The 21395-nt window shown below is 49.8% G+C and overlaps 1 protein-coding gene across 1 annotated transcript in view; it reads left to right on the top strand.

The window, feature by feature from the left end:
* The window catches only part of LOC144487336 (chromodomain-helicase-DNA-binding protein 3-like), a gene marked incomplete at its 5' end in the record, with an annotated part of 178666 nt that overhangs the window by 71399 nt on the left and 85872 nt on the right, over window positions 1-21395 (top strand). The window contains 6 exons of the mRNA XM_078205414.1: window positions 1806-1927; window positions 11767-11940; window positions 14674-14815; window positions 16571-16702; window positions 19475-19592; window positions 21045-21169. Coding sequence (XP_078061540.1) covers window positions 1806-1927; window positions 11767-11940; window positions 14674-14815; window positions 16571-16702; window positions 19475-19592; window positions 21045-21169 — 813 coding nt within the window. The remainder of the gene's footprint in view (window positions 1-1805; window positions 1928-11766; window positions 11941-14673; window positions 14816-16570; window positions 16703-19474; window positions 19593-21044; window positions 21170-21395) is intronic.

Raw genomic sequence — 21395 nt, 5'->3', positions numbered from 1 at the left:
TTGCACTTGGCTCTGACGGAGGGTCACCCCAGACTCGAAACGTTGGCTCTGTCCTCTCTCCCACAAATACTATCGGACCTGCTGAGATTTTCCAGCATTTTCTGTTTTTGTGACATTTATCGTCCAAACCGACTTTGCCAAGCCTTGCTAAGCTGCTTAAAAACCACCAAAAGTCAAACAGATAGCAGTCGTGAGAGTCTATGCACGCATTCTAATCTGTACTTTTCACAACCTATGTCCCAAAGCATCCCCGCTCCCCCCCCCCCCCCGGCCACACACCCCCAGCTCATTAAAAACAACCCATCTGACAGTGTAACTAAATGTGTTGATGAAGGTAGGGCAGTTGATGTCATATACATGGATTTTACTAAGGCGTTTGATAAGGTCCCTCATGGTCGGCTTATGATGAAAAGTGAGGAGGTGTGGGATAGAGGGAAAGTTGGCCGATTGGATAGGTAACTGGCTGTCTGACCGAAGACAGAGGGTGGTGGTAGATGGAGAATTTTCGGATTGGAGGCAGGTTGCTAGCGGAGTGCCGCAGGGATCAGTGCTTGGTCCTCTGCTCTTTGTGATTGTTATTAATGACTTAGAGGAGGGGGCTGAAGGGTGGATCAGTAAATTTGCTGATGACACCAAGATTGGTGGAGTAGTGGATGAGGTGGAGGGCTGTTGTAGGCTGCAAAGAGACATAGATAGGATGCAAAGCTGGGCTGAAAAATGGCAAATGGAGTTTAACCCTGATAAATGTGAGGTGATTCATTTTGGTAGGACTAATTTAAATGTGGATTACAGGGTCAAAGGTAGGGTTCTGAAGACTGTGGAGGAACAGAGAGATCTTGGGGTTCATATCCACAGATCTCTAAAGGTTGCCACTCAAGTGGATAGAGCTGTGAAGAAGGCCTATAGTGTGTTAGCTTTTATTAACAGGGGGTTGGAGTTTAAGAGCCGTGGGGTTATGCTGCAACTGTACAGGACCTTGGTGAGACCACATTTGGAATATTGTGTGCAGTTCTGGTCACCTCACTATAAGAAGGATGTGGAAGCGCTGGAAAGAGTGCAGAGGAGATTTACCAGGATGCTGCTTGGTTTGGAGGGTAGGTCTTATGAGGAAAGGTTGAGGGAGCTAGGGCTGTTCTCTCTGGAGCGGAGGAGGCTGAGGGGAGACTTAATAGAGGTTTATAAAATGATGAAGGGGATAGATAGAGTGAACGTTCAAAGACTATTTCCTCGGGTGGATGGAGCTATTACAAGGGGGCATAACTATAGGGTTCATGGTGGGAGATACAGGAAGGATATCAGAGGTAGGTTCTTTACGCAGAGAGTGGTTGGGGTGTGGAATGGACTGCCTGCAGTGATAGTGGAGTCAGACACTTTAGGAACATTTAAGCGGTTATTGGATAGGCACATGGAGCACACCAGGATGATAGGGAGTGGGATAGCTTGATCTTGGTTTCAGATAAAGCTCGGCACAACATCGTGGGCCGCAGGGCCTGTTCTGTGCTGTACTGTTCTATGACAGTAATGGGTTCAACCCCCTTGACAGATGACATTTCCAAAATGATTGTGCTTCCCCAGTGCTGAACTGGGAGAGTCAAGTCGTCCTGGATTGTTACCGGAGTCTCTGGGGCGAGTGTTGAGCCTACGGACGTCTGCCTCGGAGGCTGCTCCGGGGTGAAGTGGAAACCGGACTGTCCCGGTCCTCAGTGACTTAGTTACTGCCCGCCCCCCCCCCCCCCCAACTCTTGGGATGCACTCAAGGAGGGAATTCTGACCGCTGCACTGACCTACTGCTGATATTCCTTCAGTTCTTCAGAGTGTTGAATGGTTATAAAATTGACTGGAAGCTGTTGCTGACGGGAACGCCGCTACAGAACAATCTAGAAGAACTCTTCCACCTGCTCAACTTCCTGACGTCCGACCGTTTCAAGTAAGTGTTGTTTGTTTTAAAGGTAGGGGAAACTGAGGCAATTGCATTTATTTTATTTTTAATTATCCGTTTGTGGGACATGGGCGTCGCTGGCTGGGCTGGGCCGGCATTTATTACCCATTTCTGAGGCCATTTTAAGAGTCGACCATGTTGGCTGAGGCTCTGGAGTCACGTGTAGGCCAGACCGGGGTAAGGACGGCAGATTTCCTTCCCTCAAGGGAAGCAGATGGGTCTTTCCCACAATCGACCTTTCTCGATCTCTGGGTGTCTCTCAGCACTTTACAACAACGGAAGTAGATTTGGAAGTGCAGCCACTATGTGGCTGTAACGTAGGAAACTTGGCAGCCAATCTGTACACAGCAAGATCCCACCAAGTGCAATGTGATTGTGACCGAGCCCTGAGATTTGTTTGTTTTTGTGCAACAAATACTGGCCAAGACACCGGGGTGAAGTGTCCTTGATAATCTCAATTTACACTCTATCCGGCTTGGTTCGACAACAAATCGATTCAACTCCAGATGTTTAATCAACCTCTTTATTTCATTATGTTACGACGTCGGGTCAGTCTTCCTTAATGATGCAGGCTAACAAAGCTTGCAGTCCACGGGGGAGACTGAACACACTTCTTTGTTTTGGTATAGTACAAATACTTTTTTTATAACGCATGCAAGTGACCCGATAGCCTACCAGCTATAGCCCCAATATACTCGTTACCAATCAGAGGATAATAATCCTTCGTGCACTCCTCGTGCTGACCTTCACTGGCCAGTCTCATTCTGTGCACATATGCTGCAACACAGAACATAGAACCATAGAAAATTACAGCTCAGAAACAGGCCTTTTGGCCCTTCTTGTCTGCGGCCGAACCATTTTTTGCCTAGTCCCACTGACCTGCACTTGGACCATATCCCTCCACACCCCTCTCATCCATGAACCCGTCCAAGTTTTTCTTAAATGTTAAAAGCATTTACCACTTTATCCGGCAGCTCATTCCACACTCCCACCACTCTCTGCGTGAAGAAGCCCCCCCTAATATTCCCTTTAAACTTTTCTCCTTTCACCCTTAACCCATGCCCTCTGGTTTTTTTCTCCCCTAGCCTCAGCGGAAAAAGCCTGCTTGCATTCACTCTATCGATACCCATCAAAATCTTATAAACCTCTATCAAATCTCCCCTCAATCTTCTACGCTCCAGGGAATAAAGTCCCAACCTATTCAATCTCTCTCTGTAACTCAGCTTCTCAAGTCCCGGCAACATCCTTGTGAACCTTCTCTGCACTCTTTCAACCTTATTTACATCCTTCCTGTAACTAGGTGACCAAAACTGTACACAATACTCCAAATTTGGCCTCACCAATGCCTTATATAACCTTACCATAACACTCCAACTTTTATACTCGATACTCCGATTTATAAAGGCCAATGTACCAAAGGCACTCTTTACGACCCTATCCACCTGTGACGTCACTTTTAGGGAATTCTGTACCTGTATTCCCAGATCCCTCTGTTCAACTGCACTCTTCAGAGTCCTACCATTTACCCTGTATGTTCTACTTTGGTTTGTCCTTCCAAAGTGCAATATCTCACACTTGTCTGCGTTAAATTCCATTTGCCATTTTTCAACCCATTTTTCTAGTTGGTCCAAATCCCTCTGCAAGCTTTGAAAACCTTCCTCACTGTCCACTACACCTCCAATCTTTGTATCATCAGCAAACTTGCTGATCCAATTTACCACATTATCATCCAGATCATTGATATAGATGACAAACAACAATGGACCCAACACCGATCCCTGCGGCACACCACTAGTCACAGGCCTCCACTCAGAAGCAATCCTCCACAACCACTCTCTGGCTTCTTCCATTGAGCCAGTGTCTAATCCAATTTACTACCTCCCCATGTATACCTAGCGACTGAACCTTCCTAACTAACCTCCCAAGAGGGACCTTGTCAAAGGCCTTGCTGAAATCCAGGTAGACAACATCCACCGCCTTCCCTTCATCCACTTTCCTGGTAACCTCCTCGAAAAACTCTAATAGATTGGTCAAACATGACCTACCACGCACAAAGCCATGTTGACTCTCCCTAATAAGTCCCTGTCTATCCAAATATTTGTAGATCCTATCCCTTATCACACCTTCCAATAACTTGCCCACCACCGACGTCAAACTTACTGGTCTATAATTTCCCAAATTTCTTTAGGAACCGTTTTTAAACAACGGAACAACATGAGCCACCCTCCAATCATCCGGCACCTCCCCCGTGAATACTGACATTTTAAATATGTCTGCCAGGGCCCCTGCAAGTTCAACACTAGCTTCCCTCAAGGTCCGTGGGAATACCCTATCTGGTCCTGGGGATTTATCCACTCTGATTTGCCTCAAGACGGCGAGCACCTCCTCCCCTTTAATCTGTAAAGGTTCCATGACCTCCCTACCTGTTTGCCCTATTTCCGTAGACTCCATGCCCGTTTCCTCAGTAAATACGGATGCAAAAAACGCGTTTAGTATCTCCCCCATCTCTTTTGGTTCCATACACAGTCTACCACTCTGGTCTTCAAGAGGACCCATTTTATCCCTCACTATCCTTTTGCTCCGAACATACCTATAGAAGCTCTTTGGATTTTCCTTCACTCTGTCTGCCAAAGCAACCTCATGTCTTCTTTTAGCCCTCCTGATTTCCCTCTTAAGTAGCTTCTTGCACTTTTTATACTCCTCGAGCATCTGATCTGTTCCTTGCTGCCTGTACATTTCATACAACTCTCTCTTCCTCTTAATCAGTGTTACAATCTCCCTTGAGAACCAAGGTTCCTTATTCCTATTTACTTTGCCTTTAATCCTGACAGGAACATACAAACTCTGCACTCTCAAAATTTCTCCTTTGAAGGCCTCCCACTTTCCATTTGCATCCTTACCATCCTGATCACACTTGTGTGATAACAAGTGATCGCAGCTGCATTCAGCTTATCTTAGCAGGCAGTTGTCTGCAGAACAAGGCCATTCCATCACATGACCTCACCCAACCGCCAGGACCCAGGCAGTAGTTTATACTCACTTATACTATAATACTGGAAGCATTAGATTATTAATAGTTTCTACAATTAAGGAAGACATCACTATCCAAGCATCACTACACATATATCCACATCCACATCCTTAGTGTCGTGGCATTTTTTTGAGGCTCTGTAATTTTTATCCTTAAAGAAAAACAACTGAAATATTTCGAGGATAAAAAAACGTGGCATTGAAAACTAAAATCCATCAGATTTGGTTAAACTTCAAAGCCTGTTAAAGATAAAAGCAAGTTACTGCGGATGCTGGAATCTGAAACCAAAAGAGAAAGCGCTGGAAAATCACGGCAGGTCTGGCAGCATCTGGAAGGAGAGAAAAGAGCTGACGTTTCCAGTCCAGACGACCCTTTGTCAAAGGGTCATCTCGACTCGAAACGCCAAGCCTTTTAAAGAGGCTGAACAGGTCTTGATATTCAAAATCACTTCAAGATATGGTGTTGGCAGTGTTTTTTTCCATTGAGAGGGTAGATCAGAGCTTAACAAGCCGATGCTACCTACATTGCTTACAAGCCTGGGTAAGAGAAAACATGTGTGGCACAGCGGGTTAGCACTGCTGCCTCACAGCGCCAGGGACCCGGGTTCAATTCCGGCCTTGGTCTGTGTGGAGTTTGCATGTTGTATTTTTTTTTTTTTAAAGCTTATTTATTAGTCACAAGTAAGGCTTACATTAACACTGCAATGAAGTTACTGTGAAATTCCCCTAGTCGCCACACTCCAGCGCCTGTTCGGGTCAATGCACCCTAACTAGCACGTCTTTCAGACTGTGGGAGGAAACCGGAGCACCCGGAGGAAACCCATGCAGACACGGGGAGAACGTGCAAACTCCACACAGATAGTGACCCAAGCTGGGAATTGAACCCGGGTCCCTGGCGCTGTGAGGCAGCAGTGCTAACTACTGTGCCACCTTGTGCCCCATGTTTTCCTCGTGTCTGTGTGGGTTTCCTCCGGGTGCCCTGATTTCCTCCCACACTCCAAAGATGTGTGGGTTAGGCGGATTGGCCATGCTAAATTGCCCCTTAGGTTAGATGGGCGGCACAGTGGCTAGTAGTGCTGCCTCTCAGCGCCAGGACCCCGGGTTCAATTCCCGGCTTGGGTCACTGTCTGTGTGGAGTCTGGACAAATTCCCCGTGTCTGCGTGGGTTTCCTCCGGGTGCTCCGGTTTCCTCCCACGGTCCAAAAGACTTGCAGATTAGGATGCATTGAACATAGAACAGTACAGCACAGAACAGGTCCTTCGGCCCACGATGTTGTGCCGAGCTTTATCTGAAACCAAGATCAAGCTATCCCACTCCCTACCATCCTGGTGTGCTCCATGTGCCTATCCAATAACCGCTTAAATGTTCCTAAAGTGTCTGACTCCACTATCACTGCAGGCAGTCCATTCCACACCCCAACCACTCTCTGCGTACAGAACCGACCTCTGATATCCTTCCTATATCTCCCACCACGAACCCTACAGTTATGCCCCCTTGTAATAGCTCCATCCACCCGAGGAAATAGTCTTTGAACGTTCACTCTATCTATCCCCTTCATCATTTTATAAACCTCTATTAAGTCTCCCCTCAGCCTCCTCCGCTCCAGAGAGAACAGCCCTAGCTCCCTCAACCTTTCCTCATAAGACCTACCCTCCAAATCAGGCAACATCCTGGTCAATCTCCTCTGCACTCTTTCCAGCGCTTCCACATCCTTCTTATAGTGAGGTGACCAGAACTGCACACAATATTCCAAATGTGGTCTCACCAAGGTCCTGTACAGTTGCAGCATAACCCCACGGCTCCTAAACTCCAACCCCCTGTTAATAAAAGCTAACACACTATCGGCCTTCTTCACAGCTCTATCCACTTAAGTGGCAACCTTTAGAGATCTGTGGATATGGACCCCAAGATCTCTCTGTTCCTCCACAGTCTTCAGAACCCTACCTTTGACCCTGTAATCCACATTTAAATTTGTCCTACCAAAATGCATCACCTCACATTTATCAGGGTTAAACTCCATTTGCCATTTTTCAGCCCAGCTTTGCATCCTATCTATGTCTCTTTGCAGCCTACAACAGCCCTCCACCTCATCCACTACTCCACCAATCTTGGTGTCATCAGCAAATTTACTGATCCGCCCTTCAGCCCCCTCCTCTAAGTCATTAATAAAAATCACAAAGAGCAGAGGACCAAGCACTGATCCCTGTGGCACTCCGCTAGCAACGTGCCTCCAGTCCGAAAATTTTCCATCCACCACCACCCTCTGTCTTCGATCAGATGGCCAGTTACCTATCCAATCGGCCAACTTTCCCTCTATCCCACACCTCCTTACTTTCATCATAAGCCGACCATGGGGGACCTTATTAAACGCCTTAGTAAAATCCATGTATATGACATCAACTGCCCTACCTTCATCAGCACACTTAGTTACCTCCTCAAAAAATTCTATCAAATTTGTGAGGCACGACTTGCCCTTCACGAATCCGTGCTGACTATCCCGGATTAATCCGCATCTTTCTAAATGGTCATAAATCCTATCCCTAAGGACCTTTTCCATCAATTTACCAACCACTGAAGTAAGACTAACCGGTCTATAATTACCAGGGTCATTTCTATTCCCTTTCTTAAACGGAGGAACAACATTCGCCACTCTCCAGTCCTCTGGCACCATCCCCGTGGACAGTGAGGACCCAAAGATCAAAGCCAAAGGCTCTGCTATCTCATCCCTTGCCTCCCAAAGAATCCTAGGATATATTTCATCAGGCCCAGGGGACTTATCAACCTTCAGTTTATTCAAAACTGCCAGTAATCCTCCCTCCGAACAACTATTTCCTCCAGCCTATTAGCCTGTAACACCTTCTCTTCCTCAAAAACATGGCCCCTCTCCTTGGTGAACACTGAAGAAAAGTATTCATTCATCACCTCTCCTATCTCTACTGACTCCATACACAAGTTCCCACTACTGTCCTTGACTGGCCCTAACCTCACCCTGGTCATTCTTTTATTCCTCACATAAGAGTAAAAAGCCTTGGGGTTTTCCTTGATCCGACCTGCCAAGGACTTCTCATGTCCCCTCCTAGTTCTCCTAAGCCCCTTTTTCAGCTCATTCCTTGCTAACTTGTAACCCTTAATCGAGCCATCTGAACCTTGTTTCCTCATCCCTACATAAGCTTCCCTCTTCCTTTTCACAAGACATTCCACCTCTTTCGTGAACCATGGTTCCCTCACTCGGCCATTTCCTCCCTGCCTGACAGGGACATACCTGTCATAACGATACCTGACATAACGATAGTCAGCATGGTTTTGTGAGAGGGAAGTTATGCCTCACTAACCTGGTGGAGTTTTTTGAAGAAGTGACCAGAATGGTTGACGAGGGAAGGGCCGTGGATGTCGTCTATATGGACTTTAGTAAAGCGTTTGACAAAGTCCCTCATGGTAGGCTGGTGAAAAAGGTTGGATCTCATGGGATAAAGGGGGAGGTGGCTAGATGGGTGGAGAACTGGCTTGGTCACAGAAGACAGAGGGTGGTAGTGGAAGGGTCTTTTTCCGGCTGGAGGCCTGTGACTAGTGGTGTTCCGCAGGGCTCTGTATTGGGACCTCTGCTGTTTGTGATTTATATAAACGATCTGGAAGAAGGTGTAACTGGGGTGATCAGTAAGTTTGCGGACGACATAAAATTGGCAGGACTTGCAGATAGTGAGGAACATTGTCAGAAACTACAGAAGGATATAGATCGGCTGGAAATTTGGGCAAAGAAATGGCAGATGGAGTTCAATCCAGATCAATGCGAAGTGATGCATTTTGGTAGAAATAATGTAGGGAGGAGCTATACGATAAATGGCAGAACCATAAAGGGTGTAGATACGCAGAGGGACCTGGGTGTGCAAGTCCACAGATCCTTGAAGGTGACGTCACAGGTGGAGAAGGTGGTGAAGAAGGCATATGGCATGCTTGCCTTTATAGGACGGGGCATAGAGTATAAAAGTTGGGGTCTGGTGTTGCAGATGTATAGAACGTTGGTTCGGCCGCATTTGGAATACTGCGCCCAGTTCTGGTCGCCACACTACCAGAAGGACGTGGAGGCTTTAGAGAGAGTGCAGAGGAGGTTTACCAGGATGTTGCCTGGTATGGAGGGGCTTAGTTATGAGGAGAGATTGGGTAAACTGGGGTTGTTCTCCCTGGAAAGACGGAGGATGAGGGGAGACTTAATAGAGGTGTATAAAATTATGAAAGGCATAGATAGGGTGAACGGTGGGAAGCTTTTCCCCAGGTCGGTGGTGACGTTCACGAGGGGGTCATAGGTTCAAGGTGAGGGGGGGGAGGTTTAACACAGATATCAGAAGGACATATTTTACACAGAGGGTGGTGGGGGCCTGGAATGCGCTGCCAGGCAAGGTGGTGGAGGCGGACACACTGGGAACGTTTAAGACTTATCTAGATAGCCACATGAACGGAGTGGGAATGGAGGGATACAAAAGAATGGTCTCGTTTGGACCAGGGAGCGGCGCGGGCTTGGAGGGCCGAAGGGCCTGTTCCTGTGCTGTATTGTTCTTTATACCTATCGAGGACACCCAGTATTTTTTCCTTGAAAAAGTTCCACTTTTCATTAGTTCCTTTCCCTGACAGTTTCTGTTCCCATCTTATGCCCCCTAATTCTTGCCTAATCGCATCATAATTACCTCTCCCCCTATTGTAAACCTTGCCCTGCTGTACGGCACTATCCCTATCCATTGGCCGTGCTAAATTCTCCCTCGGTGTTACCCGAACAGGCGCCGGAGTGTGGCGACTAGGGGATTTTCACAGTAACTTCATTGCCGTGTTAATGTAAGCCTACTTGTGACACTAATAAATAAACTTAGATTAGCTGTGGTAAATGTGTGGTGTTACGGGGGATAGGGTAGGGGGAGAGGGCCCGGGTAAGATACTCTGCTGGAGGGTCGGTGCAGACTCGAGGGGCCTTATTGCCTCTCCTGCACTGTCGGAATTCTGATTCAGTGGCAGAGGGCAGGGGAGAGCACATCTCTCCGCCTGCTTCTGTTATGCCTCTTTCACAGCCAGTTTCTGCACCCGATCTCTGTCGGTGTTCTTGGTTGCAATGGGACGGAGAGAGGATGCTATTTAACTCCATTCCAATTCTGTCTCAGGTTCGCCAAGTGCTTCGGCACGATGAATTCCCTCGGTGGTAGGCATTGGTGCTTTGTAGAAAGCATGGCTGCTGTTTGGCACGCCGCAAGATCTCTCAAACCACAACTAAACCAATACCCAGCTTACCTGGTTCTCGTTTCGGCTGAGGTGGGGAATGCTGGCCAGGAGAACATAGAACAGTCCAGCACAGGACAGGCCCTTCGGCCCACGATGTTGTGCCGAGCTTTATCTGAAACCAAGATCAAGCTATCCCACTCCCTATCATCCTGGTGTGCTCCATGTGCCTATCCAATAACCACTTAAATGTTCCTAAAGTGTCTGACTCCACTATCACTGCAGGCAGTCCATTCCACACCCCAACCACTCTCTGCGTAAAGAACCTACCTCTGATATCCTTCCTGTATCTCCCACCATGAACTCTATAGTTATGCCCCCTTGTAATAGCTCCATCCACCCGAGGAAATAGTCTTTGAACGTCCACTCTATCTATCCCCTTCATCATTTTATAAACCTCCTATTAAGTCTCCCCTCAACCTCCTCCGCAAGGAACCTGCTCTCATCCCAATGGGAATCTCACCCCAAACACGTCAGCCGAAGGACAGTTCCTCAGACTGGGCGGCACACCCTCGGCACTGGGAAGAGGACATCAGCCTGTATTTTCACCCCGCATGTTCCTGGACATGAACCTCGGAGCTGCTGACTTGAGGTCAGAGTGCTATCAATTGAGCCAAACCAACGGGTCAAAAGTTCAGCCATTAATTTCCCAGTTCGCAACCCCGGCCTCTTGCGTAACCCTGACTTTGCTCACTCCATGTGCCTTCAGCTGTCGGAAGCCAAAAACTCTCCGCTGATCTCCATCTTATAAGTGGCTCCTTAAAAGCTACATCTTTGCTCAAGCTTTGGGGCCTTGCCTGGTATGGAAGGGCTTAGTGATGAGGAGAGATTGGGGTAAACTGGGGTTGTTCTCACTGGAAAGACGGAGGATGAGGGGAGACCTAATAGAGGTGTATAAAATTATGAAAGGCATAGATAGGGTGAACGGTGGGAAGCTTTTTTCCAGGTCGGTGGTGACGTTCACGAGGGGTCATAGGTTCAAGGTGAAGGGGGGGAGATTTAACACAGATATCAGAAGGACGTATTTTACACAGAGGGTGGTGGGGGCCTGGAATGCGCTGCCGGGCAAGGTGGTGGAGGCGGACACACTGGAAACGTTTAAGACTTATCTAGATAGCCACATGAACGGAGTGGGAATGGAGGGATACAAAAGAATGGTCTAGTTTGGACCAGGGAGCGGCGCGGGCTTGGAGGGCCGAAGGGTCTGTTCCTGTGCTGTATTGTTCTTTGATGTTGCTTGATGAAACGTGACTATCAAATGAGAATTTGCTCATTACTCCTGCGAAGACCCTTGGGAAGTTTGGTCACATTAAATTTGCTATATTTTATTTATTTATCCATTCATTTTACGGGATTTGGGCACTGCTAGCCGATACCCAGCATTTATCGCCCGTCCCTCATTGCCCTCCTATTTCAGGGGGCAGCTGAGAGTCGACCACATTGCTGTGGCTCTGGGGTCACGTGTAGGCCAGACCGGGTAAGGACGGCAGGTTTCCTCCCCTACAGGACTCGGCTCACATTTCCCTCCTCCTTGCAGCAATCTGGAGGGTTTCCTCGAAGAATTCGCCGACATCTCGAAGGAGGACCAGATCAAGAAGCTGCACGATCTCCTCGGCCCCCACATGCTGCGACGCCTCAAGACCGATGTCTTCAAGAACATGCCCTCCAAGACCGAACTTATTGTGCGCGTGGAGCTGAGCACGATGCAGAAGTAAGTAACCGTCGCTTGGGCCTCTGTGCCCAGCACCGTGGCAGTGGCTGGATCCCCTCGCCTTCAGCACAAGACTAGCGTTGTGGCAGATAAGGAGGGAAATGTCAAGGGGTGAGGAGCGCATTCAACTCCTACCACCCCCCCCCCCCCTCTGTCCAGAGACGCAGGCACCCCTCCCACACCAGCTGCTTATCCCCTACTTTAAGAAACCTAAAATCTACATTACTCCATCCCACCCCACTATGGGGAGGAGGGCGAAAGTCATGTACAAAACGCGTTGAATGCTGACCAATGTTAACGAGTCCCTACGCTGCCAATCAATAGCTCCTCCACCCATAACTATGCCCGAGCGGCACGGTGGCACAGTCGGTTAGCACTGTTGCCTCACAGTGCCGGGGACCCGGGTTCAATTCCTGGCTTGGGTCACTGTCTGTGTGGAGTTTGCACGTTCTCCCCGTGTCTGGTTGGCGGATGGTGACTAGGGGCGTGCCGCAGGGATCGGTACTGGGGCCTCAACTATTTACCATTTATATAGACGATCTGGAGGAGGGGGACTGAGTGCAGGGTAACAAAGTTTGCAGACGACACAAAGATAAGTGGAAAAGTGAGTCGTGTGGAGGGCGTAGAAGGTCTGCAGAGGGATTTGGACAGGCTGAGTGAGTGGGCGAGGATCTGGCAGATGGAGTATAACGTTGACAAATGCGAGGTTATTCACTTTGGAGGAAATAATAGCAAATTGGATTATTATCTAAATGGAAAAGAATTACAACATCCTGCTGTGCAGAGGGACCTGGGGGTCCTTGTGCATGAGCCGCAAAAACCCAGTCTGCAGGTGCAACAGTGATCAAGAAGGCAAATGGGATGTTGGCCGATATCGCAAGGGGGATAGAATATAACAGCAGAGATGTCATGCTGCATCTGTACAGGGCATTGGTGAGGCCGCAGCTGGAATACTGTGTGCAGTATTGGTCCCCTTATTTGCGGAAGGATATATTTGCCTTGGAGGGAGTGCAGAGAAGGTTCACCAGGTTGATACCAGAGATGAGGGGTGTTGATTATGAGGAGAGACTAAGCAGATTGGGTTTGTATTCGTTGGAATTTAGAAGGCTGAGGGGGGATCTTATAGAGACCTATAAGATAATGAAGGGGCTGGATAGGGTAGAGGTGGAGAGATTCTTTCCACTGAGAAAGGAAGCTAAAACTAGAGGGTACAGCCTCAAAATAAAGGGGGGTCAGTTTAGGACAGAGTTGAGGAGGAACTTCTTCTCTCAGAGGGTGGTGAATCTCTGGAATTCTCTGCCCACTGAAGTGGTGGAGGCTACCTCGTTGAATATGTTTAAATCACGGATAGATGGATTCCTGATCGGTAAGGGAATTAGGGGTTATGGGGATCAGGCGGGTAAGTGGAACTGATCCACTTCAGATCAGCCATGATCTTATTGAATGGCGGGGCAGGCTCGAGGGGCTAGATGGCCTACTCCTGCTCCTATTTCTTATGTTCTTATGTCTGCGTGGGTTTCCTCCCACACTTCAAAGATGTGCAGGTCATTGCTAAATTGCCCCTTAGTGTCCAAAGATGTGTGGGTTAGAACATAGAACATAGAACATTACAGCGCAGAACAGGCCCTTCGGCCCACGATGTTGCACCGACCAGTTAAAAAAAAAACTGTGACCCTCCAACCTAAACCAATTTCTTTTCGTCCATGAACCTATCTACGGATCTCTTAAACGCCCCCAAACTAGGCGCATTTACTACTGATGCTGGCAGGGCATTCCAATCCCTCACCACCCTCTGGGTAAAGAACCTACCCCTGACATCGGTTCTATAACTACCCCCCCTCAATTTAAAGCCATGCCCCCTCGTGCTGGATTTCTCCATCAGAGGAAAAAGGCTATCACTATCCACCCTATCTAAACCTCTAATCATCTTATATGTTTCAATAAGATCCCCTCTTAGCCGCCGCCTTTCCAGCGAAAACAATCCCAAATCCCTCAGCCTCTCCTCATAGGATCTCCCCTCCATACCAGGCAACATCCTGGTAAACCTCCTCTGCACCCTCTCCAAAGCCTCCACATCCTTCCTGTAATGTGGGGACCAGAACTGCACACAGTACTCCAAGTGCGGCCGCACCAGAGTTGTGTACAGTTGCAACATAACGCTACGACTCCTAAATTCAATCCCCCTACCAATAAACGCCAAGACACCATATGCCTTCTTAACAACCTTATCTACTTGATTCCCAACTTTCAGGGATCTATGCACACATACACCTAGATCCCTCTGCTCCTCCACACTATTCAAAGTCCTCCCGTTAGCCCTATACTCAACACATCTGTTATTCCTACCAAAGTGAATTACCTCACACTTCTCCGCATTAAAGTTAGGTGGATTGGCCATGCTAAATTGCCCCTTAGTGTCCAAAGATATGCGGATTAGGTGGATTGGCCGTGCTAAATTGCCCCTTAATGTCCAAGGATGTGAGGGTTAGGTGGATTGGCCATGCTAAATTGCCCCTTAGTGTCCAAGGATGTGAGGGTTAGGTGGATTGGCCATGCTAAATTGCCCCTTAGTGTCAGGTGGATTAAATATGTGGGATTCTAGGGATAGGGCCTAGGTGGGATTGTTGTCGGTGCAGGCTCGGTGGGCCGAATGGCCTCCTGCCCTGTCGGGATTCTATGAAAATGCCTATTCTCTGAGATGCATAAATCTGTAACCCATTTACTGTTTTACAGAAAATACTATAAATTCATCCTGACGAGGAACTTTGACGCTCTGAACTCCAAAGGTGGTGGGAACCAGGTGTCACTGCTGAATATTATGATGGATCTGAAGAAGTGTTGTAACCACCCTTACCTCTTCCCAGTGGCTGCCATGGTATGTGACCGCCGTGTTTCGTTTCAGGTGTCTTTACTGTTCATAAGATATAGGAGCGGAATCAGTCCATTCGGCCCATCGAGTCCGCTCCGCCATTCGATCATGGCTACTATGCTCCTCATCCCCATTTTCCTGCCTTCTCCCCATAACCCTTCAACCCATTAAAAATCTGTCTAACTCCTCCTTCAATGTACTCACTGTCCCAGCATCCACCGCACTTTGGGGTAGCGAATTCCACAGATTCACAACCCTTTGGGAGAAGTCCTTTCTCCTCAACTCTGTTTTAAATTTGCTGCCCCTTATCCTACGACTTCTCGTCCGAGAATGTCCCACCAGAGGAAGCATCCGCTCCACGTCTATTTTATCCATACCTTTTATCATCTTGTGTCCCTCAATTTGTTCCCCCCTCATTCTTCTAAATTGCAGAGAGTTTCGGCCCAAACTGTTCAATCTCTCTTCATACGACAAACCCCTCATCTCTGGAATCAATCTAGTGAACCTCCTCTGAACTGCCTCCACGGCCACTGCATCTTTCCCCAAATACGGGGACCAAAACTGTGCACAATACTCCAGGTGCGGCCTCACCAATGCCTTGTATAGTTGCAGCAATACTTCCTTACTTTTATATTCTATTCCTTTATTCCCGGAGGATTGGGCCAGTGGTTAATGAGGGGCTTGTGTCTCGAGGGGTGAACTATCAGTTTAAAAAAAAAAGTGGATGGTTTGGACAGAAGACTTTTTTAAAGTCCGGTGAGAGAACGTAGTGGGAGAAGTTAGCCAAGAAGGCATACGGCATGCTTGCCTTCATCGGCCGGGGCACTGAGTTTAAAAATTGGCAGGTTGTGTTGCAGCTTTATAGGACCTTAGTGAGGCCGCACTTGGAATATAGTGTTCAATTCTGGTCGCCACACTACCAGAAGGATGTGGAGGCTTTGGAGAGGGGACAGAAAAGATTTACCAGGATGTTGCCTGGTCTGGAGGGCATTAGCTATGAGGAGAGGTTGGAGAAACTTGGTTTGTTCTCACTGGAACGACGGAGGTTGAGGGGCGACCTGATAGAAGTCTACAAGATTATGAGAGGCATGGACAGATTGGATACTCAGAAGCTTTTCCCCAGGGTGGAAGAGTCAATTACTCGGGGGCACAGGTTTAAAGGAGATGTACGAGGCAAGTTTTTTTACACAGAGGGTGGTGGGTGCCTGGAATGCGCTGCCAGGAGAGGTAGTGGAAGCAGAAGGGGCGTCTGGACAAATACATGAATAGGATGGGAATGGAGGGATATGGTCCCCGGAAGGGGAGGGGGTTTTAGTTCAGTCGGGCAGCATGGTCGGTGCAGGCTTGGAGGGCCGAAGGGCCTGTTCCTGTGCTGTAATTTTCTTTGTTCTTTCTTTGTTGTTTGAGAGAGGGTAATATAGCAACAGGAGGCCATACAGCCCCTCGAGCTTGATCTGCCCTTTTTAATTAGACCATGACTGATCTGTACTTCGTTCCGTTTGTCCACTTGGGCAGGAGCAGACTGTCTAGGTTGGTGCGTGTTGTTTGGACTCTTGAGAAAGGTATTAGAACGCTCGTTCGTGCTTTAGTGCCCTTCAGGAGTGGGATGCCTGTGTGGGAAAAATCATGTGTCTAGGAACCTCTTGCTGAAAGGTGTGGGTAATGAGGCAGAGTGAGAATTGTGCTTTACTGCTGCGTTAACACTCTGTTCTGATCAGAGGTCTATTCTGAGTGTCTGCTGCTCCTCTCTCTCTGCTGTAGGAATCGGCAAAGTTACCGAACGGTGCCTATGAAGGCAGTGGGCTGATCAAGTCATCAGGGAAGCTAATGCTTCTTCAGAAGATGCTGCGGAAATTAAAGGCCCAGGGCCACAGGGTGCTGATATTTTCTCAGGTACGGTAATCCCAGGGTGCGGATATTTACTCGGGTACGGTAATCCCAGGGTGCGGATATTTACTCTGGTACGGTAATCCCAGGGTGCTGATATTTACTCGGGTACGGTAATCCCAGGGTGCGGATATTTACTCGGGTATGGTAATCCCAGGGTGCAGAGAGTTACTCGGGAACGGTAATCCCAGGGTGCAGAGAGTTACTCGGGTACGGTAATCCCGGGGTGTGGTGAGTTACTCGGGTACGGTAATCCCAGGGTGCGGAGAGTTACTCGGGAACGGTAATCCCAGGGTGCAGAGAGTTACTCGGGTACGGTAATCCCAGGGTGCGGTGAGTTACTCAGGTACGGTAATCCCAGGGTGCGGATATTTACTCGGGTACGGTAATCCCAGGGTGCTGATATTTACTCGGGTACGGTAATCCCAGGGTGCTGATATTTACTCGGGTACGGTAATCCCAGGGTGCAGAGAGTTACTCGGGTACGGTAATCCCAGGGTGCAGAGAGTTACTCGGGTACGGTAATCCCAGGGTGCGGTGAGTTACTCAGGTACGGTAATCCCAGGGTGCGGAGATTTACTCGGGTACGGTAATGCCAGGGTGCAGAGAGTTACTCGGGTACGGTAATCGCAGGGTGCAGAGAGTTACTCGGGTACGGTAATCGCAGGGTGCGGAGAGTTACTCGGGTACGGTAATCCCAGGGTGCGGAGGGATACTCGAGTACGGTAATCCCAGGGTGCGGTGAGTTACTCGGTTACGGTAATCCCAGGGTGTGGAGAGTTACTCGGGTACGGTGATCCCAGGGTGCGGTGAGTTACTCAGGTACGGTAATCCCAGGGTGCGGATATTTACTCGGGTACGGTAATCCCAGGGTGCTGATATTTACTCGGGTACGGTAATCCCAGGGTGCTGATATTTACTCGGGTACGGTAATCCCAGGGTGCAGAGAGTTACTCGGGTACGGTAATCCCAGGGTGCAGAGAGTTACTCGGGTACGGTAATCCCAGGGTGCGGTGAGTTACTCAGGTACGGTAATCCCAGGGTGCGGAGATTTACTCGGGTACGGTAATGCCAGGGTGCAGAGAGTTACTCGGGTACGGTAATCGCAGGGTGCAGAGAGTTACTCGGGTACGGTAATCCCAGGGTGCGGAGAGTTACTCGGGTACGGTAATCCCAGGGTGCGGAGAGTTACTCGAGTACGGTAATCCCAGGGTGCGGTGAGTTACTCGGGTACGGTAATCCCAGGGTGCGGTGAGTTACTCGGGTATGGTAATCCCGGGGTGCGGTGAGTTACTCGGGTACGGTAATCCCAGGGTGCGGAGAGTTACTCGGGTACGGTAATCCCAGGGTGCGGTGGGTTACTCGGGTACGGTAATCCCAGGGTGCGGTGAGTTACTCGGGTACGGTAATCCCGGGGTGCGGTGAGTTACTCGGGTATGGTAATCCCAGGGTGCGGTGAGTTACTCGGGTACGGTAATCCCAGGGTGCGGAGAGTTACTCGGGTACGGTAATCCCAGGGTGCGGAGAGTTACTCGGGTACGGTAATCCCAGGGTGCGGAGAGTTACTCGAGTACGGTAATCCCAGGGTGCGGTGAGTTACTCGGGTACGGTAATCCCAGGGTGCGGTGAGTTACTCGGGTATGGTAATCCCGGGGTGCGGTGAGTTACTCGGGTATGGTAATCCCAGGGTGCGGTGAGTTACTCGGGTACGGTTATCCCAGGGTGCGGTGAGTTACTCGGGTACGGTAATCCCAGGGTGCGGTGAGTTACTCGGGTACGGTAATCCCAGGGTGCGGTGAGTTACTCGGGTACGGTAATCCCAGGGTGCGGTGAGTTACTCGGGTACGGTAATCCCAGGGTGCGGTGAGTTACTCGGGTACGGTAATCCCAGGGTGCGGAGAGTTACTCGGGTACGGTAATCCCAGGGTGCGGTGGGTTACTCGGGTACGGTAATCCCAGGGTGCGGTGAGTTACTCGGGTACGGTAATCCCAGGGTGCGGTGAGTTACTCGGGTACGGTAATCCCAGGGTGCGGTGAGTTACTCGGGTACGGTAATCCCAGGGTGCGGTGAGTTACTCGGGTACGGTAATCCCAGGGTGCGGTGAGTTACTCGGGTACGGTAATCCCAGTGTGCGGAGAGTTACTCGGGTACGGTAATCCCAGGGTGCGGTGAGTTACTCGGGTACGGTAATCCCAGGGTGCGGTGGGTTACTCGGGTACGGTAATCCCAGGGTGCGGTGAGTTACTCGGGTACGGTAATCCCAGGGTGCGGTGAGTTACTCGGGTACGGTAATCCCAGGGTGCGGTGAGTTACTCGGGTACGGTAATCCCAGGGTGCGGTGAGTTACTCGGGTACGGTAATCCCAGGGTGCGGTGAGTTACTCGGGTACGGTAATCCCGGGGTGCGGTGAGTTACTCGGGTACGGTGATCCCAGGGTGCGGTGAGTTACTCGGGTACGGTAATCCCAGGGTGCGGTGAGTTACTCGGGTTCTGTCCCGGCTGTATTGTATGAACACACCGCACATCGTGCCACGGAATGTGCCACACATTGCACCATATGCTTGGTGAGCAGCGTGCCATGTGGAATGTGCCACGTGAACATACACCGCACTGCCACCCACACGTCAAATAGAATGTGTTGAGTGAACACCACCACAACCTCTGAATCAACGCAAGCCTTGGCACCCTGATATCGGCACAGCTGAGCTTCCACAAGAGTCCCCTCAAGCGGAATTTGTTCTGGAAGCTCCTCTCAAACCTGACTTCTCCCTTCTCAGATGACGAAAATGTTGGACCTGTTGGAGGACTTCATGGACTACGAGGGCTACAAGTATGAAAGGATCGATGGGAGCGTCACGGGCGCAATGAGGCAGGAAGCGATCGATAGATTTAACTGTGAGTGCCAGCAGAGTCGATCCACTGTCGTTTTAACAGAGGAACATAGAGGATAGGAGCAGGAGGAGGCCATTCGGCCCTTCGAGCCTGCTCCCCCATTCATCACCATCACGGCTGATCATCCAACTCAATAGCCTAATCCTGCTTTCCCCCCATAACCTTTGACCCCATTCACCCCAAGTGCTATATCCAGCTGCCTCTCGAATACATTCAATGTTTTGGCATCAACTACTTCCTGTGGGAATGAATTCCACAGGCTCACCGGGTGAAGAAATGTCTCCTCACCTCCGTCCTAAATGGTCTCCCCCGAATCCTCAGACTGTGACCCCCTGGTTCTGGACTCCCCCCACCATCGGGAACATCCTCCCTGCATCTACCCTGTCTAGTCCTGTTAGAATTTTATAAGTCTCTATGAGATCCTCCCTTCATTCGTCTGAACTCCAGTGAAAACAATCCTAACCTGGTCAATCTCTCCTCATACATCAGTCCCGCCATCCCCGGAATCAGCCTGGTAAACCTTCGCTGCACTCCCTCCAGAGCAAGAACATCCTTCCTCAGAAAAGGAGACCAAAACTGCACACAATACTCTAGGTGTGGCCTCACCAAGGCCCTGTATAATTGCAACAACACATCCCTGCTCCTGTACTCGAAACCTCTCGCAATGAAGGCCAACATGCTATTTGCCTTCTTTACCGCCTGCTGCACCTGCATGCTTACCTTCAGCGACTGGTGCACAAGGACACCCAGGTCCCCCTGCACACTCCCCTCTCCCAATTTACAGCCATTCAGGTAGTAATCTGCCTTGTTTTTGCTTTCTTTATTCTTGTGCGATCGCTCTATTGCAGTTTCTTCATCCCCTCCTCTGCCCCTCTCTCTCGCTCTCTTGCATTCTTTCCTCTGCCTCTTCCTCTGCCTCTTCCTCTGCCTCTTCCTCTGCCTCTTCCTCTGCCTCTTCCTCTGCCTCTTCCTCTGCCTCTTCCTCTGCCTCTTCCTCTGCCTCTTCCTCTGCCTCTTCCTCTGCCTCTTCCTCTGCCTCTTCCTCTGCCTCTTCCTCTGCCTCTTCCTCTGCCTCTTCCTCTGCCTCTTCCTCTGCCTCTTCCTCTGCCTCTTCCTCTGCCTCTTCCTCTGCCTCTTCCTCTGCCTCTTCCTCTGCCTCTTCCTCTGCCTCTTCCTCTGCCTCTTCCTCTGCCTCTTCCTCTGCCTCTGCCTCTTCCTCTGCCTCTTCCTCTTCCTCTGCCTCTTCCTCTGCCTCTTCCTCTGCCTCTTCCTCTGCCTCTTCCTCTGCCTCTTCCTCTGCCTCTTCCTCTGCCTCTTCCTCTGCCCCTTCCTCTGCCCCTTCCTCTGCCTCTTCCTCTGCCTCTTCCTCTGCCTCTTCCTCTGCCTCTTCCTCTGCCTCTTCCTCTGCCTCTTCCTCTGCCTCTGTCAATCACACCGTGTTTCTCTCTCTCACAGCTCCGGGGGCTTTACAGTTTTGCTTCCTGCTGTCGACCCGAGCCGGGGGTCTTGGAATTAACCTGGCCACAGCCGACACGGTCATCATCTTTGACTCGGACTGGAACCCCCACAACGATATCCAGGTGAGGGGGAGAGACAATAAGATCCAGGATGAGGCCTGTGGGTGGGGTGGCTTGGATCTTCACAAGCGATCAGTGGAGGCAGCGAGTGATGGACCAATAGTCCCTGCTTCGTCAGACATCCACTCTGCAGCAGGGACAACTGGACAGAGAGCAGCCGGGGGGGACTGGACAGAGAGCAGCCGGGGGGGACTGCACAGAGAGCAGCCGGGGGGGACTGCACAGAGAG

This window comes from Mustelus asterias, unplaced genomic scaffold, assembly GCF_964213995.1.
Source record: "Mustelus asterias unplaced genomic scaffold, sMusAst1.hap1.1 HAP1_SCAFFOLD_741, whole genome shotgun sequence".
NCBI lineage: Eukaryota > Metazoa > Chordata > Chondrichthyes > Carcharhiniformes > Triakidae > Mustelus > Mustelus asterias.
This window is presented reverse-complemented; position numbering and strand designations above follow the sequence as displayed.